This window comes from Pipistrellus kuhlii, unplaced genomic scaffold, assembly GCF_014108245.1.
Source record: "Pipistrellus kuhlii isolate mPipKuh1 unplaced genomic scaffold, mPipKuh1.p scaffold_m20_p_24, whole genome shotgun sequence".
NCBI classification, from domain to species: domain Eukaryota; kingdom Metazoa; phylum Chordata; class Mammalia; order Chiroptera; family Vespertilionidae; genus Pipistrellus; species Pipistrellus kuhlii.
In genome coordinates this window covers 7,508,654-7,528,096 of record NW_023425523.1, presented here as the reverse complement: position 1 = coordinate 7,528,096, position 19,443 = coordinate 7,508,654, and the positions used below count along the sequence as shown (strand labels likewise).

The window sequence follows — 19,443 nt, the reverse complement described above, 5'->3', positions numbered from 1 at the left end:
ACCGATTACAAAATATAAAGACAAAAATCACACATATCACTTAAGAATTTTGAAGCTTAGGGCCCCTCAATCCACTTTGCTGTATATCTTTCTCCATTTAATTTTAAAGCTTAAGGTGATCCCAACACTTACTATTCTTTGCTACTGAAATACCTAGGGAAATGAAATATATTTTCCCATAACATATTTTTGTGATGGAAAAAAGCCATTTCCCCACCTAAAGAATTATTACAAAGGTTAAAAAAAAAGAAAGAAAAAAGAAAAAAAAAAAAGAGCCATTTAAAAACAAAAAAAGAATTATTATCGATATAAAGCTCAATACCCTATACCAGCGATTTTCAAGCAGTATTCTGCAAGGATTTTTAAAACATGCAATTCCTCACTATTTCTTTAAGTGGTTGAATAAAACAAGGACAATAGCCCGAATAGCCCTGTTTTGAACCATAAATATACAGGTCATATACTAGAGTTGCATCTGAATAGTTATATTGCATAATTGCACATTAAGGTTGTATCTGATGGGTTAATTCTTGGTACCAGAAATCCAAATATACAAGTATAGCTGCCTAATTTTTTAAAAAAGTCACTTTGGAGCAAAAAGGGGTTTGTAGTTACTATCATTTTTGTGTGTGAATCATTCAAAATTATATCTATTTTATGTCAGATGGGCATTCAAAATTATATCTATTTTATGTCAGATGGGCAAAAACATATGTATTTTGGTGTGCCACAGAATTTTAGTAATTGGTTTATGTGTGCCATGAGATGAAAAAGGTTGAAAACACTGTTACTCAGAATGAAAAAGTAATAGGTACTGAGGAATTAATTACATTTGCTATAATACTTGATATAAAATTCCATGGTGGCAGATGAAATGAAATGTATTTTCCCAGAATGCATTAGGATGTGATTGGACTGGTTAATAGTCAATTTTTAAGTTATTAGGAAGTGTTTTCAAGTTCAAGCAAATGTATATTTCACACCTAAAATAATGTCAGTGAATTAAAAACTAGAAAAAAAAAGTATTTCTAAAGTAGACCATGCTTTTTACACATTGGATATTTCTTTTCAGCTAAAGTAGTTGATGATGTTGAAGAATGTTCTATTTTTAGCAACACTGGTTGAAGTTGTATAGGGCAGTGATTTTCAACCTTTTTCATCTCATGGCACACATAAACCACTTACTAAAATTCTGTAGCACACCAAAAAATGTATTTTAAGAGACATTTTAAGAAACGGTGTTTTGCCATAGTGTACATTTTATTCACTAGAGATCTAAATGTTGAATAATCTCTCTAATTAAATATTTTTGAAAAACAACATATATTAAACTTGCTTGTTGACATTTTAAAATGTCTTTTCCATCAAGAGTCAATTCTTAAATGTTAATATTATATCTATGTTCTTAGACAGTGAGAACCATACCAATTTAATATTTAATTATTAAAAGTTCAAATATATTTACATCCAGTGTAAAATATTTAAATTTCTACTTTTATATCAAGTTCGAGCTTAGTATGTAACTTGAGGTAACAAAGTCTTCAGGATAATTAATAAGTTTGTCAGGTTTAATAGTTATGGTCCATAGGTAATTCGCCTGAAATGTGTAATTTTAGTGACCAGCAGGGGGCTCTCTGTGTCCATGATCCATACATTTAGCGATGTTTTCTTGACACATTAGTTAGATTCTTTCTGTCAATGACATTTTCTTCTAACAAGTTGTTAACTTCTGGGCTCTTTTAACCAGAGACAAATGTGCACAAACGATTTTTAGAATCCATGCATTGCTCTACTTCCTCACTTATGCTATTCTGCATCAGGGATATTGGGCCTTGCTGATTTGAAACAGGAGGGAGTGTTTCAATCCCCAAGGTACTATTGCTTCATTACTAACCAGTTAATCTACATCCTGGCCATTTCTCAAATTAGTATGTAGCACTTCATATGGTAAATAAGATGATTTCAAGAAATGTTTGCACTTGCAGTTGCTCAGCTGTGTTTTGATCCTGCTGGTCTGTTTGTAGGTGTGTTTCTGCACATCCTCGCAGACACGCTGGGGAGCATCGGGGTGATCGCGTCCGCCATCCTGATGCAGAACTTCGGGCTGATGATAGCAGACCCGATCTGCTCCATCCTCATAGCCATGCTCATTGTCGTGAGGTAGGTGTCGCTGTGTCGCTTCGGAAGGATTACGTTGACAAAGAAACTGGGCCGAGTGGAGGAAAGGATAAGGAGAAAAGCACCTCTCCTCCCACCAGCCAGGAGAACTGTGTGGATAACTTGGCTATTCTTTCGGCTTTTTCCTTTTCTTCCAGGCCTCTGCTTTGTGGGTTTTTGTTTGTATTACGTGTAAAATTATATTCTGAGTAAGAAAACCTTTTTTAGCTTTTTTGGATTATAAGCTTATAGTCAATATAGGAAACTTGGAAAAGGATGAGAAGTATAAAGAAAAATCCATCAGGAGGACAGCACCTGGAGGTGACATTTCCTCTGTTAGCAGTATTTCTTTAGTCATTTTTAGGCTTTTTTTTTTTTTTTTTTTTTTTTTACATTATTGAATCTCTGGTCTCTGTGCTGATTGTTGAGCTTGGCCGGCGTTAGCGTATCCCCAGCTTCTGGGTGAGAGGTAGTGCAGCTGTTATTTTAAGTCTATAAAGTTTCAGGATGATTAGTTAGCTAGCAAGGTCTTAATTCAATGACAATAAATAATAACAATGTACAGAGCAACATATAAGGACGATTCATCATTATTATATTTATTTATTTTTAGGGAGGGAAGAAGGGAGAGGATAGATAGAAATATCAGTGATGAGAGAGAATCATTGGTTGGCTGCCTCCTGCACGCCCCCTACTGGGGATCAAGCCCACAACCTGTGCATGTGCCCTGACTGGGAATTGAACCAGCAACCTTTTGGTGCATGTCATGACGCTCAACCAACTGAGCCACTCCAGCCAGGCAAGAATGATTTATTATTGTAAAGCACATATTTCTCTTTCCCTAGATGAGGGGGAAATATATATATAGCATGTGTATAGTATTGTAGTATGTGTGTGTGTGTATATACATATATATATATGTGTTTGTGTGTGTGTGTATATTGTATGTATATATATATATTCAGCCCTGAATGCTTGCTATGTGAGTCTTTCCAGGTGTAAGTATAAAATTACGCTCTTCCCTAATGTCTTCATGGCAAACCAACATTTCTGACTTGATCTTAAAAAACATCATTTTTTAAAATGGAGGGCAATAAAAAAACCTTCAGCTTCAAAGTACAAAATAAAGACATTCCAATTATCTACTTTTCTGTTAAGAAAGCAAACTTAATTTACATAAATGTTCACATGATAATGAAATATGTGCAAGATCACTCTGAGATGTTTTTCAAATTGGTCTAAAGACTTTGCCTGATTAGCCAAAGAAGATTTTAGGAAATAAATGAAAACTCTTATAGACACAACAAAATAGACGATAAAGGAGTCATTTTCCCTCACCCTTAATTTTTATATATATTTGCAATTCATCAAGAGCAAAAGAAGTAATGGGACTTTATACATTCTCTGCATTTTAATGTTCCTCAGTGGAGAGCCTGCCATGGAAATGGATGTCTCCCTTCCAGGCTGCCTGCCCAATGTTCCATTTTCACTTGCGCAGTGAAAGTGATTGCTTAGAAAAAGAGTTTTTCTCTTACCATTTCCTAGCGCAGGCAAATGGTGATAGATATTTCTGGGTAAAACTGGTGGTGCTGTGATGAGTTTTGTTTCCCAGGAAAAGCAGCAGATTGAGGGTGACAATGAGAGCGCAGCTTTTATTTTCTGAAAATGTACGCTTCTCGCAAGAGGCTTCAGAATGGCTTGCTCCTTTTCCCATTAGCCGCTGAATTGGAATGGAGAGTAGGTTCGTGACTGAGATGCAGACCTTTGAACAGTCTGTAGTAACTGAATTTCTCTTGAAAGCGATGCCCTTTGCCCAGATCTGTGGCTTGATTTCTGAGTTACTTAAATAAAAGAGGTACCTATGCATGATGGGAAAGAAACACATAAACAGGATGCAGAAATGAGCAGGGACTGGGTGGTATTTCCAAAGCCTTGCTGAAATGTTTTAAATTCGTTTTCTGCAGGTACCATCTCACGGTGCTTTGTGCATCTTAACCATAATCATTAGTTAGTACAAAGAAAAGGTTGCAAAACTTTCTTTTCTTTTACTTCTGGTCATATTGAAGACACAAACAGCTCAATTTCTAGAGGCAATCTAGGGCAATAGGCTTTAGAAATGACAGATAATGGTTGTAAGAGAGATACGGAATGGAAACAATGTGTACTAGTGAAACCAAATTATGAATTTGAAATTCTAAATCATAAGCAATCATCCATGTTCAGGAAGATAGGACTTGGACTAGATACTAATATTGATAAACCTTGTTGATTCTGTGGTCAAATAGGTAATTATTCGTAGTCAATATTAAGTAATTGTAAGTCAAGTAGGTAATTATTCATAGCTGATAGTAAGTAAATGTAAGAATTAAAAAAAATGTAAAAAGCTACCATGTCATTTATGAGAAATTATGGAGATACACTTTTTAAAAAAGTGGTTTTGGGTGGTGTCTTAAAAGCTTCCTTTGTGGGTGCCTTTCAAGTGGTTATCATTTGAGAACTGTACTTTTTGGAACTAAGATAAAGAAAGAGGTTCTCAGGATTTTAACTTGGTGCTTGTATTTATATATGTATCCACAATGGGAACATTTTTGCCTAGTAATTGTATATAAAACCATGAGAGAACATTTGTAAATACTGATTAGTCTAATACCCTTTCTCAAACATCATTCCTAATTTAGCGGTCGCCAGCCTTTCGGACCTCGTGGACCACCTGTGGTTCACAGACCACAGGTTGGTGACCGCTGCCCTAATGCGTTACAGCATGCATGTGCATGTGCATGTAATTGTTAGCTTCTCACCTACACATCTAGAAAGTTCTGATCATGCACTATCCTTGGGGGAATTGAGAAATGTCACTCGTGTCATTCCTTGTGTTCAAAGATTGAGATGAAGCGCCCAATGGGGTATTCTTCCTGATAGACTACATGTCAGCTCACAAAGGAAGACCTAACAGTGACTCCAGCATCTTCTTAAGGTCACTTAAGGTTCCTGGCAAGCAGAGCCAATGCAATAGTGTTAGTGATCATTAGCCAATAACACTAGAGATGCCCAACTGGCAGGTGCAAAGACACCAACTTTACATTAGACTTTGCAGTACCTCAGACAGACACCAGGTGGAACCCTAGGACTGATTTCCTGCAGCTGCAGGAAGCCTGGTATTGCAGACAAGAATTCCTGAGTAGAAGCCAGCAACCTTTCCAACAGGAGACACCATGCACCTGCCAGACAGGACACGTGTGCAGACAAGACTCTTCAGGATTTCCCGCCTGGCTACGTAGAGAAAGACCTCCCTTAGGAAGCCAGACCACAAAGTCTAGAGTCGTGGCTGATTCTTCAGATACTGAAACCCAAACAAAAAAATAAGAGATACAAAGAAACGACAACTATGACACATTTAAAGGAAACATTCAGTCTCCAGAAACCAAGCCTACAAAAGGGAGACAAGTCTACAAAACGGAGACAGAATTCAAAATTACCGTCATAAGGGTGCCCAGTTGATTGAAAGAAAGCAGACATAAAACAAAAGCAGAAAAACGGTACATGAACAAAATGAGAATATCAGCCAAGGGAGAGAATCTATTGCGGAGAGAGAGCCCTGCAGACATTCTGGAACTGAAGGATAATAAATAATAACTGGATGAAGATTTCCCCGGAGGGACGCAACAGCAGATTTCACCAGGCAGAGGAAGTGTCCGTGAACTCAGATATAGAACTTAAAAAATGACTGAGGCGGGGGAGGAAACCAGTCTGTCAATCATGTAGAGGGTCAGCAAGGAAGAAGACTTGAACAGCACTGAGGCCCATTGGCTAACAGCCAGATAGAGACCACTCCACCCAACAGCAGCAGGACACACATTCTTCTCACACCCATGCGGGTGTCCTCCCCAATAGACTACATATCAGGTCGCAAAAGAAGCCCTAACAGTGATTCCAACATTTCCTTACGGTCACTTAAGGCCGTCGTGAGGATCAAATTAGAAAAAAAAAAATGTATGAAAGCACTTTAGACATTATTAAGTGTTGTCTAAACAAAGACGCTGCTAGTTGTTTATAAGTTGGCATTATTTACGGATGCTTTCGGTTCAAAGATCAGATGCATGACATGTTACAACTGAGTTCCAGAAGTTTAAGGAAAAGGCGGCCTCTGCGTGGCTCTGGCCCCAAGTTCAGGGGTATTTTAGGGCATCTCCTTCCCATTACTGAGCACTGTAGATGCTCTCAAGACGCACTGGTAAGCCAGTGGTTTGGAAACGTCGTATAATTGTAAGGGAAGCCACTGGCCTTGTGGTTTGGGGTTATCTGTTCTAAGTTAGGCTTAGGAAATTCTGGGTTAATAGTAATTGTCTTTCACCACGGAGTAGTTGTGTTTATGTAAAAGTGACAGCATACTCTGCCCACCACAGGACCGCATGTCTAAGCGAAGAGTACATTACAGTTTGGGGTCAGGGTTTTTTTTTTTACTTTTTTGTCCACTAAACATTCTGGAGTATGTGACATACACCAGGCCTTCACATGTATGCATTCTTCTAATGCATCTTTCTTTCTCTGTGTGTGTCTAGTAGAAGCACCACTGATCAAGTGCAGGAGGGCGTGGCTCAGGAGCCAAATAAAAGAGCTGAAGTAGTAATTACGTTTCGGTCGTTACTATTGGGTATTTACCCCAGGTCTAAGCAGTTTCAGTTCTTACCGTTACACACGATCATCACTAGGCCCGTGCCCTTCAGAGGGTTCCTGCCCGAGACCCTCCTGCTGGGAGGGGGAGGCCCTCCCACAAAAGCCGCTTTTGAAGTAAGATCTGAGTGTATTTTCATTCACAAAATTACTAGCCATAGAGAATAATGACTAAGGCGCGTATTTAGTCTGCGAGGGTTTCCGCTTTCGCATTTCAATGCACATGCAAGATCGTATGATTATAAATTTGATTTTCCTTCAGCTTTTGAAGAATCAAGTCATTGCCCTGTTTTACTGGTAAACGCAGAGCACATGACTCCCGCCTTTCTGTGCAGGCTGGGAAGGCGGCGTTGCATTGTTCAAGCTGGAATCGAGCTGGTGGACCAGAAGCCGACCTCTAATTGTTTCCAAATGCTTGCTTTTGGGGTTTGGAGGCAGTTCTGAGTCTGAGCTCAGGCAGGAATTTGCTACGCTTGTCTTTTTCCCCATATCTATCCTTTCATTATGGCTAGATACACTCATGCTCAAGTCTGCTTCGCCAGTCCCCTTTACAATAGTTAATCGGAAAAATATGGACCCAAACTTCTGAGCTAAACACAATTTTAAAAAACAAAGCTAGAGTTTCTACAGGTTTCTTTGACATACTCATGGCCTTTGAAATTATTACGGAAATTGACCTTGGTTCCGAATGGCATTTCACCACATGATTCAGCAAGCACCCTTTTCTCCTCACCGCGGCTTCGAGACCCCGTTACAGCTCCTGCAGCTGCGATTCTTATGTGACCTTAACCTTCTCGTTGGAGTGGTGCATCCATGCGCTCTGGCGACCTGCTCGCTGCTGTTGAATGTAAGCATTTCATTAAAACTCTGTCCAAACAGGCCACCTTCCCAGATGTCCTAGGGTCATGGCCGGCAAACTGTGGCTCGAGAGCCACATGCAGCTCTTTGGCCTCTTGAATGTGGCTCTTCCACAAAATACCACGGCCTGGGTGAGTCTATTTTGAAGAAGTGGCGTTAGAAGAAGTTTAAGTTTAATAAATTTTAATTGTACTGTTGATATTTGGCTCTGTTGACTAATGAGTTTGCCGACCACAGTCCTAGGGCAGTAAAATCACAGCACCTCGAGGGACCCTTACTGACAGGACACGCTCCGTGTTATCCTTCCATCGTGACAGTCGTGGTCTCCACTGGAGTGTACTGCCCACCGACCTCTCAGGCACCAGCAGATCCTGGGGTTACAGATGGGAGAACCACTTACCACAGTAGCTGGATTTAAGCTGGATGGGGAACCGCCCGCTCATTTCTCCTCACGGTGATTGTCTAGGATAGGGGTGTCGAACTCAATCAGAGAAGGGGCCAAAATCTAAAATCCAGCCTAAATCGTGGGCCGAATGGTTTACTGAACAGTCATAAACTGTCATTGTGATGGAAACGCAGCGGAGTGCAGTGATGACAGCGCGGTGCGGGCCACATTGCAAGGCATGGTGGGACGGATTTGGCCTGCGGGCCTTGTGTTTGACACATGTGGTCTAGGAGGACAGTGCGGGGCGGAGGAAGACATGGATTGCTTTCAGGGTATGAGAGCAGCCCTCGGGAGCCTTTTCCTGGGAATGAGGATGGGGAGGGAGACAGACGTGTCACATGGTTGACTAGTCACCGCATGCTTTTCTTTGCCTTTTTCTGAACCCGGGGTCCTCGCCTGTGCAGTGACAGCACAGCGGACGGAGCAGGCACCTCGCTCCGGTTAGAGGACGGAGCGGCTGCCAGATCCTTATCCCTGTTTCCAGCTGCCCATTTCCTCCAGCCTGTCGGTAGGAGCAGAGAGGACATTCCCTACAGTTTGGAGGACAGCTTGGATCAGGAAAGATGCCCTAAAAGGGGTGACACTGGAGGTTTTAAGGAAGGAACAGAAATCAGGTTAGAGGGCTGTTCAGGGACACTCTAGGCGGAGGTTACGCCTGAGCCAGAGCACGGAAGGAAGAAACAGCGGAGGGAGGAGTACAAGCTGTTTACGGTCAGAGCTTACAGTGAAGCGGGGTGACGGGAGGTGAAGCCAGAGGGCCAGAGCCAGAAACATGCCACGCTGAGGAGCTGGCACTTCCGCCGGCAGCCGGCAGCTTGAACAGGTTTCTAATGGGAGGGAGGGGCTCAGACTGGCTTTGGAGAGAGCGGTCTGGCAGCTTTCTAGAGCGTGGATCGGTCACCCAGGGGAGCATAGCAGGCCACACAAAAGCCCAGGCGTCGAAGTAACATATGCTCTCCCTGGTTGACCTTGGTTCAGGAGCCCAGGCTGGCACAGGGTGTCTCCCAAAGCCGTGACCAACGAGTCAGCCAGGGCCACCTGGGGAGACCCACTCCAGGTCACTCCGTGGTGGGTGGGGTACTGAGTGGGGCTGGGCCTCTGGACTGAGGGTCTTGATCCTCTCCAGGGGCACCCTCCGCCCCTTGGCCAGGGCCGCCCCGAGACAGCTCACAGCGTGGCAGCTGGGAGCCGGCACCTGCACGCGGGCGGGGAGGGCGACCAAGTGGGAAGCCAGAGCCTTTTGACCTTAGAAGTGACATCTCGTCACGTTGCCATGCTCTTCGTGAGCGGCAAGTCCCCAGCTGGTCCAGGGAAGGCGCACCTGAGGGTACATTGGGAGGCAGGGTCATGGGGTCCGTCACTGTGGACCCCAGAGCGGACTGGGGGCAGGGGACCACTTAGGAGGCGGTGGGAGTAATCCGGTGAAGTGATCACTGTAGACACGTGACCGCAGGAAGGGGAGGGGAGGAGCCAGGAACTGTTTGGACGCCTTGACCTTCCCTCGGAGGTTCCGATTCACTGTCAGGTGAAAACAGGCAGGACTCCAGGTGGATCTGGCTCAGAATCCCCGGCCTCAGAGCCGCCCTCCCACACACCGTTCATCGCGTTTAACCGTCAGCATGGAGAGCAGCACTTCCCCACCCCGGGAGGACCGGCCTGTCAGGGGGGCAGCAGAGCTGTGCGTGGGCTCAGGCCTCTTGTGTAAGCCCGCGGTGGGGCAGGTGCGGCTCCCGCAAAATCGTTGGGTCTGTCCCTGCCTAGGCATGAGGGGCGAGTTAATTAAATGTTGGACCAACAGCAGCCTAAGTTTTAAGATGATAATGTGTGTAGCCCTCGAATATTGTTATAAAGACCCAAATGGCCCTCGGCAGAGAAAAGGTTCCCCACCCCAGGTTTAAATAATGAAAGAAGACACATATACTCGGTTGGAAAAATATTAGCAACTGGACTAACATTTTTGTGTTTTTCCTAACATTCTATTGAGCGCGTGTGGACCGGGCGGCCTGGGAAGACTGGAGTCTGTTTCAGGAACATTCCGCTGACCGCCGGTCCAGATCTCAGGCGCACTAGTTCGGTAGTGCACGTTTCCTGGTTTAGACACAGACATGTTAATCTAGCGCTTCACTTTTCCTTTAGATGATAGCTTGTTGATCACATGAACATCTCACGTTCCACTCCAGAGAGGGGCGCTCTGCGCTCTTCCAGACAGGCTGTCAGACTGGCTCTAACCACCTGCGTCCTTCTCCCCAGTGTCATCCCTCTCCTGCGGGAGTCGGTGGGCGTGCTGATGCAGCGGACGCCGCCGCAGCTGGAGGGCGCCCTGCCGCAGTGCTACCAGCGGGTGAGTCTCGGCCACCGGCCTGGCCGTGCTGCTGCCACACGGTAGGCCGTTAAGGGCTGGGAAAATGGTGATGCAGAGTTGTGTGGGGGGAACGAGTGTGTTTGAGGAAGAGAAGGGCCAGTGGCTGAGGTGTGAGGAAGAGCAGAGGGGCCGGGAAGTTTGGAGAGAGGGGCAGGGGACAGGTCATGCCCAGGTTTGGGGCTTGCTAAGAGGTTTAGCTCTGATGAAATGGGAGCATCAGAAAGCTTTAGGCTAGAAGAGGGTCGTCCCACGCACCAAGGTTGTGGGTTGGATCCCTGGTCAGGGCACACACAGGAAGCAACCAAGAAGCACATCAATAAGTGGGACAACACATCGGTGTTTCTCTCACTCTTTCTCTCGCTCGCTCTAAAGCCAACCAATTAAAGAGGAAAAAAGAAACACTGGCTCCAGCTCACTGACCTTTTCAAAGGACTGGTTTTTCCATCTTGTGAGTTTTCTCTTTTCAACTCCCTGGACCATTGATTTTGGCCTTTTTATGTCCTTCTTATTTCTTTGAGTTTATCTTGTTTCCCTCGTTTCTTAGCTCACTTGTTCCCATTTGAACGTGTACATTTCTTTTAAAAAAATATATATTTTATTGATTTTTTTTTTTTTTTTACAGAGAGGAAGGGAGAAGGATAGAGAGCTAGAAACATCGATGAGAGAGAAACATCAATCAGCTGCCTCCTGCACACACCCTACTGGGAATGTGCCCGCAACCAAGGTACATGCCCTTGACTGGAATCGAACCTGGGACCTTTCAGTCCGCAGGCCGACGCTCTATCCACTGAGCCAAACGGGTTTCAGCTGAATGTGTACATTTCTTCCAGGCACTCTCAGCGGTGCCCGACAGCTTTCGGCATATGCTCATTCCTGTTTCCCAAACGCCTGCCTGTCAGGGCGCCCCGGGCACACAGTGAGCCCCAGGGTTTCGTGGATTCACACCCCCCCTTGTTTGCTGGCGGGGAAGCTCCGTGCGGACTGACATGCTGCCTGGGAGTCAGAGCGGGAGGGGCCCCTGCGCTCGAGGGTGTTAATCCCCGCCTTTCTCTGCAGGTGCAGCACTTACAGGGCGTCTACAGTTTACAGGAACAGCACTTCTGGACCTTGTGTTCTGACGTGTACGTCGGGACCCTGAAGTTAGTGGTGGCGCCTGACTCTGACACCAGATGGATTTTAAGCCAAACACACAATATTTTTACTCAGGTATGACTTTTTTTTACTAACTCCTTTATATCTTAGAATTTATTGTATCTACCATTTTAAAAATATTTACTACTTAACATAGCCAAAATATGTATATTTATATGCTGCACCGTGAAGTAAGCACAGATGTGTTTTTCTTTTTCAATCCCAGAGTCAGATTTGGGAGATCCTTATTTTAGTTAATCCTCACCATTATACTGATTTGTGTTCCTTTAAGGAAAAGTGATTCCCCTTTGCTATATGATCCTTTAAGACGTGCGAGATACCGTGTGAAGCCAGGCATTCTAAGCGTTTGGGACAAGAATAACGCCTTGTCCGCGGTTTTAGCTAAAGGCAGCCTCTGCCAGCATTTCAATGTGACGGCAGATCTGCCGTTCAATGGCTTACTGTGCCGTGGAGTTCTCTTCTCTCTGTCTGGGAGCAGGAAGCAGCCCGGGCAGTGGGCAACATTGTTATATATCAGCGAATGCTGATGCGCCGTGAGCCACAGTGACTGGTAATCGGCGTGAGCGACCACTGTGATTCTGGATGTCCCGAGAGCAAGACTTTATGTCAGGAACATTCACGGGGAAGAGCGAGAACACACGCATTCTTTTCTTGGTCTGGTTCGCTGGAAATACTTAGCGAGAAACTAGATGCCAACACAGTTGCCAGAGCCGTCTTAGCACATGGAGCTCGTGAGGAGACGCATCACGTGCCCTAGAGGTCTGTGCTGGAGACCTGGGAGCGCCGCCTGCCAGCCCAGCCCATCACAGCAGCCAGACCTGCTGTGGACCTTCTGCTGGGGGTCAGCCTGGCTTCTTACTGGCTGTCAATGTCATGAAAGGAAAAACAACGGCGGGGATTATTCTAGATGAGAGAGGGAGAGAGATGTGGAATCTGTAGGCACGGACAGCAAAGAGAACCGCAGCTGAGTTAGATTCAGGCCCTGCTCGGAGACAAGCGCTCGCTCTTCTCCAGAAGAGGAAAGTGGGCCTGCACCTTTGGGGCTAAATGACATCATCGCCCGCAGGGACAGGGACTCCCTGCGGTGCTGCGGGGTCGCAGAACCAGCCTCTTGGTGCACAGACACTAACAAGTCTCATGTGACTCCCATTTGGTCTGGGCGATGTCAAGCGGCTACCGTATGACACAGGCTACGTCATGTGACTTCCACGTGAAGCGGGCTAGGCCTGCAGGGTGTCTGAGCTCGCTGCTGTTTCCAGATCACTGATCTCTCCTGTAGCCTCAGTTTCCCCTGGGAGCGCCCTTCCACCCTGTCCACCTCGGACCCGGCCTCTACGGGCCTCAGCCCCTCCGGGACCCGGCTGATCGAGCTTGCCCTCCGAGAAGGCCCGCTGCCCGGCAGAACCGAGTCGACAGAGGCGGGCTGTAACCGGAGGACAGGCTCTGCCGGGAACCCTTTAGACAGCCCGGGCGGGAGGTTTACTCAGCTGCTGCTTTGGTTTTGGGAAACCGTATTTGGGTTTTGAAAATGTTAAGCCCTGGAAAATACTCAAAGCCTTTTTGTCAGCTAAGGGCAGGCCACTTCATTCCGTTCCTCGGAGAGGCCGAGGCCCGTGGTGCAGACGATCGACACGTTTTCCCAGAGGGGAGAGGGGTCGCCCCGATAATGCCTCTCAGCCGTAGATTTGCGAGTGCCTTTGTGACCGCTCTTCAGTCCGCCACGTGCAGGACTGAAGCGCTTTGTTCATTTGTGTGTCCTTTCTGCTCGTGCCCTCGATGCATGTCCATGTGCTTCGTTCATCCAGGGTTTGCAGTCAATTTCCTTTCATGAATAAAATGTCAACATTTTTACGTTTACATTTTTAATTACACCTTGTTCATAGGGCTTTCTCAATAGGGCTTTCTCAACGATATGCTTACTCTTTGGTTTTGTGACATGTTTTGGTGTCTTCTTGTAGCTGATTTTCACATCAGAATTTAAGTAATTGTTTTGGTTAAAAAGCTATTAAAATTTCTCAGGAGAACTTGAAACCGGGAAGACTGATAACTTCAGAAGCATCAGAAATGTGACCTTCCATTTTGCCTGTGAAGCGATGTTTTCTGACAGTTTTAGGACTGCCTATTAGGCCTGGCCTTTTCACTCCCATTTCAGTCTGTTAGTCTCCCATGGCTAGAGCCGCTGCTCAGCACGGATCTACAACTGGCAGCCTCTTCAGTACCCAGATTCCTCTGGGAGTATTAATTAATTAAGTGATAATCCAGTTTTTAAACTACAAGGTTTCCTATCGGCATAGAAAAAGTCTTTTCTTTCTTTCTTCCTCCCGTTGTATGAACTCTTTAAAAAAAAAAAAAGAGTTATCATTTGAGAATTGGTGAGATAGAAAACTTATTTATTTATTTAAAAAATATATTTTATTGATTTTTTACAGAGAGGAAGGGAGAGGAATAGAGAGCTAGAAACATCGATGGGAGAGAAACATTGATCAGCTGCCTCCTGCACACCCCCTACTGGGAATGTGCCCGCAGCCAAGGTACATGCCCTTGACCGGAATCAAACCTGGGACCTTTCAGTCCGCAGGCCAACGCTCTATCCACTGAGCCAAACCGGTTTCGGTGAAAACTTATTTTTTATTTTAGTATTTGAACAGGAGAAAGTGGGACGCTGGGTTAGGAGGGCCATTTAACATTTTGTTTCTTGTATTAAATTGGCCGGATGAAAATCATGTCAATTTTTTAATACACTTCTGTTTTGTGGGAAATAACGTTTGAAGAAAAATCTAGGATGTACCCTCTCAGTTGCCCAAGCACGCCATCTGCTCCCTCGGAACCTCTCCTCATTTCTCCCTTCCTCTCTCCTCGGCCTGCTTCTGGGTGCCATTCAGCCCTGAGCCCCAGCTTCCTGCTTCAGCTCTTGGGGCCCCACTCTTAGTCCCAAAATAGAAGTCACAGCTGATCCCCAGGAAGGAACCCGGAGCCTCCTCACAGGCAGCTGGGCTTCAAGCACTCCCGGCGCCACCCCTGCGCCCCCTCCCTTCCTGCCTCACCGGGCTGCCCCCCCGCCTGGCTGCGGGGAGGCAGGGCAGGTGGCGGGGGAGCTGCCTCCCCCTTCCCAGGCGGCCGGCTGTTCCGCACCCGCTGGTGGGGGCCGACTCGGTTATAAATTGACTTTGCTGGCAGGTCTGCCTCTTTCCTTACCTGCCCTTCCGTTTTCTTTCTTCATCACACGTGCTTGCGGCCCACAGCCGAGGAGGGGAGAACCCAGCCTCCGAGGAGGGGAGACCACAGCCGAGGAGGGGAGACCACAGCCACGGGGGTGAGGCCTCGGATCCCTGGGCTGGTGCTTTGTGGGGCCACAGGTTCAGGCGTTTGTTCGTGGAATGGAATAGCTCCTGCGGCCTTGACCGACAGCCCCCGTCTGTCCTTCCAAGACTGTTGTCCCCAGTTTATAGGGAAAGGAGCCCAGACACCAGCCACTGCTCGTGACCTGTGACCTCCTCAGATTCCCCGTTTACTCATTCTGAGCTGATTTAGTGGAGCGTTTTGGTAGTTTTGGAGAATAGATAGAGAATACAAACCAACCAGTCATTCTCAGTAGCCACATTCCTGTTGATGTTTCTACATTTACTTCCGGTTCATTGAGTGAGGATGTTGTAAGTCTGTGGCACCGGGTTACAACATTTATTTTCTTGGGCGCATCGGTGTTACAAAGCACGGGCTGTCTTTCCAGTTTGAACAAGGGTTCTGTGAGCTGCACTGTTCTCAGGATATAAGACAGGAGTGTCCTGTGGGGGAGGACAGTGCCCAGGCAGCCCTGGGACAGCTGATGGGACCCGAAGGGCTTGGATCTGCTGGGTGTTGGTCAGGAGTCTAGAGTGAGTCAACTGGACAGGGACCCTGGTTTGCATTCTTTGGAAATTCTCCTTTTCTCTCTGCCTTAAAGGAAATCAGGAGAGGAAAGTGGGAAGCTGGCCAAGTGGAGGCTGTCCCCATGGGGACAGGTGGGGGGCAGGTGGAGGAAGCAGAGTGGCTTCTGTGAGACTGAGCTTCTGTGGGAGCTGAGCCCCTCAGGGGACAGCGAGTAATTAACTCACGATTATGCAAAGATCATTTAGCAGCCCTTTGATTTTCTCTCTGCATTGCTTTCTCTCTCATAGCCTTGGGCTACCTCATTGCTTATCACCATAGCTCTGGGTGTGCACACACACACAGCTCTGTTTCCCCCATTTTGCTTTCATTAACAGTTCTGTTAAAAGGGAAGAGAAATGAAGCCGTTTATTTGGGCTCCAGTTTTGTCTTCAGGGTAAGACAAACTAGAATTTTATAGGAGAGTTCCTTAGTATAGTTACTTTGGGGGCCACATGGGTTGACTAAATCAAATATAATGAATCAATCATAATAATTTGCTTTAATAGCCTATTAGAGCATAATAAATCCTTTCTCCTATCACACATGATCCTTATAATAGCACCTGGCATGTAGCAGGATTTATTACGTATTTGTTACACGGGATGACTGTGTAACAGTTTTGTGAGATAAGTAGGGTTGGTATTTTATCAACACTTTCAAAATAGAAAAAGCGAGTTGGTTTTAACTTGAGCTCAAAATCATACGGATGTGAAGTTCTGTCCTTTTTTTCTTTTCTTTTCTGCCACCCTCTTAAGGAGAGGGTGCTACTGAGTGTGTTTTAAAGACTTCACCTTGATCCCAGCGAGGGTTTCTCTTCTAAATGAGGAAAAAGCGAAGATGCCTTCTGTGCTGGGCGCTCCTGGGCCGCCCAGCTCTTCATTCCGTTAGAGAGACGGTGACCTCATTTCCCCCACACTCAGGGGTACGCCTGTCATTGGTTGCGTGGCTTTCTCTCGTAGAGGTAATTGGGGACTTCTTTTGTGATTTATGAATATACTTGTTACTCTCTATGATGTAAAATAGAGGCAGAAAGGAAAAATCATTCATTTAAATGACTTTCCCGAACTGTATAGTTTGTTACTGGCTCGTCTGATTTTCTGATTTTCTTTTGAACTTTTCAGGCCGGAGTGAGACAGCTTTATGTACAGATCGACTTCGCAGCCATGTGAGGAGCGAGAAACTGCTGCTTTGGGGACCTCATCTCTGGTACTGTACAACCCTGAACATGTGCCCGGCAATCTGAGACAGGGCAACACTACAGCGCCAGCCCAGGTAGACCAGAAGACCCGGTCAGCGCTATGCGGGCGGTCACCACTGGGGGGCCAGGGTACAGACCCTCCCCCGGACTTGGGTCTGGCCCCTGTGCTGTCCCCGCCGCACCGTTGTGATCTCTGAGATGCTTTTTGTTTGTTTCTCCCTTTTCTTTTTTCGTTTCCAATGTCCTCACGCCACCCCTCCTCCTGGCCAGTAAGAAATTCAGATCGTGGCCTCCAGTTGTCTGGACCGGCTCCACTGAGGCCGCTGGAAACTGCTGCTCTCATTCCCACAAAACCAGTGTTCTTACAGAAAGAGCGAGAGCCGGGAATCCGTTTTATATGTAATGTCACACTCGCTGACGTTCTTCGGTGTAATCACATGTCTGTAAAATTGTTTGTACCTTGCAAACTTATGAAGCAAACCATATTGGGTTTTCCAAGTGCCTTCGCCTCAGAAAAATGTATTTGCCAGCATCCGAGGTCATGTCTGTTTCTCTAAGTGGGTATTCTGTCATCTGCACAAAATGAGACTCTAGTTAGCGGTGTGCACCGTGTGTCTTTCTATGGACTTCCAGCAGAGGTTTAGATCTATGGAAAGTTTCCGTCATTGCTTTATCTCCACACACACACACACACAAAAAATAAATAAAAGGTGATTTTTTTTTTTTTAAATCAGATTCAATAATTACATTAAATTACTTTGTGAAATGTGTTTTCCAAACTTGGCAAATGCATCTGTTTTAGAGAGTTGCTCTGAGTTTCTCCACGATGTGCTAGATTCCAGATTTCTACAACAGCTCCCGTGTCTGTGACCGACTTTCCCGTGTCTGTCCTTGCTGTTTTCCGTGGGCTTTGTTAACGAAGGAAGGATTTTATGAATGCAGTGGAGATGGCAGTGATGGGGCTGTGTCACTTTGCTTCTCCATCCTCCCAATGACGTCACACGGACGCACGGAGCTGCCTGCTGCTGTGCTGGGACTGTGGACGCTCAGGCCGGTGCGGGAACAGGGCGCCTCCTGGCACAGTGCCTCAGGGCTCACAAATAAGTCCACGTCTAGGCTCCTGTGTGAGAAAAGCAACATCGCACTTGGAGGTGACGGGTGCTGGACCAGTCCGCCGAAACATTCCGTTGGAGGAGATGCTGAGCCGGGTAGGCGTTTCCTACTGTACTTCCTTCTGCCGCGGGGCTTCTCCCCTGGTGACTTAGACCACAGCCTGCAGGACGGAGATGGCTGTGGGGACTGCAGCTGAGAAGCAGCACTTTTCCACGGAGGCGGCAGAAACTGCTGTCGGTTTGTCTAAGTGCTGGCGCATCCTCTTCCTGCCTCTGACCCATGATCTGTGAATGACGCTGGTAGGAGAACCAGCCTGTCTGTGCTCTTCTTGCCTTTCCGAGCTGCCCGCGGCCACGGGCTGGCGACTGTCCCCTTTCTGCAGACCAAGCAGTATTTCCCAAAGTCTCCTGACTGCCAGGTGGTGCCAGCGCCGATAACCCCTGCAGTCGACTGTGCCAAGCCATTGTTGCGCCGTTAGGAGGGAGGTATTCAAGGGCACGTCCTGCAAATGGCACTGCTGCTCCCGTAAGCGTGAGGAGGTCACGGAGAAGCCTGGCTGGCCTCGGGGTGGGCGATGCCGGGAATGACAGGCAGGGGAAGGCGGGGACTTGGGATGTGCGCCTCTCGACACGAATTGTGTGCGATGGCGCTGCTCTCTTCCCACCTGGGAGAACGCCCACAGTGGCCTGTAGAAGGTACGAGTGCGTTCCGAGGGTCCAGTTCTGCCTCCCGCTGAGCGCTCTGCTCCCAATGAGCTTTGGTGCAAGCAGCACCTACACCACCCTCGCCATCAGGCCCGAGTGTGGGTTTCCCTTGGATGAGGTATTGACTCTACATGTGTTCGTGCAGCCGTGAAAAATCAGCGAGAAAAAGCAACCTTTCCCTCCCTCCTCGGAACTGCTCTGTCTTATCAATGTTGTTGGCCCGGATGGATCGCTCAAGTAGACCATTTCACGGAGGAAGACTACTTGATAATTGTTATAAAATACACTCAGAATATCCCTCTGGTTGGGCTGACCTTGGGTGGGGGGGGATCTCTGAGTATCTAGTACAACTTTGCCAATATTTTCAAAACCAAAATATTCTCGGAGAACAGATTTTCCCAGCTCAGGGAAAGCTTACCTTGCCAAGTAAGCTTTCCCGAGTGGAAATGTCCACCCGAGTTTTGTGAGAAGTGGAGATGGCACTGATCAAGAGGAAGGGCTTGCCCAACTCTGCAGCTCCCTTACCTGGCCGGGTCCCTGCAGAGGAGGGGCCGTGTGTACATGTAGCCGCGTGTTCCCCACGGGCATCCTCATGGTCCCCCCCACACCGACTGTCAGTGGGGGCCCGAGGCACTGGGATTCCCTCGCTTCTAGGCCTCGGCATTGATGCCAGTAACCAAAATACTGTGACTTCTGTGCACTTTGTAAAGCAGCCAATCATTGGCCTTAGATGCATTGGCTGGAGTCTGCTGATGCCTTTTCTACTATCACCCATTTTATAGGTTATTAACATGAGCAAAAATCTTGCATTTGCTTAAAACACAGAATCTGACATCTGAGGCACCTGTCTGTTCTACCTCTCATTTTCCAGATGAGA

General features: G+C 46.7%; 1 protein-coding gene across 2 annotated transcripts in view; it reads left to right on the top strand.

Moving 5' to 3' along the window:
- Positions 1–17,426, top strand: part of SLC30A7 (solute carrier family 30 member 7) — a 30,422-nt gene extending 12,996 nt beyond the window's left edge. For both annotated transcript variants that reach the window (XM_036452546.2, XM_036452547.2), the window contains 4 exons: positions 2,025–2,160; positions 10,382–10,472; positions 11,550–11,699; positions 16,673–17,426. In XM_036452546.2, the coding sequence (XP_036308439.1) occupies positions 2,025–2,160; positions 10,382–10,472; positions 11,550–11,699; positions 16,673–16,720 (425 nt within the window). In that variant the 3' untranslated portion in view covers positions 16,721–17,426. The remainder of the gene's footprint in view (positions 1–2,024; positions 2,161–10,381; positions 10,473–11,549; positions 11,700–16,672) is intronic.
- The last annotated feature ends 2,017 nt before the right edge of the window (positions 17,427–19,443 follow it).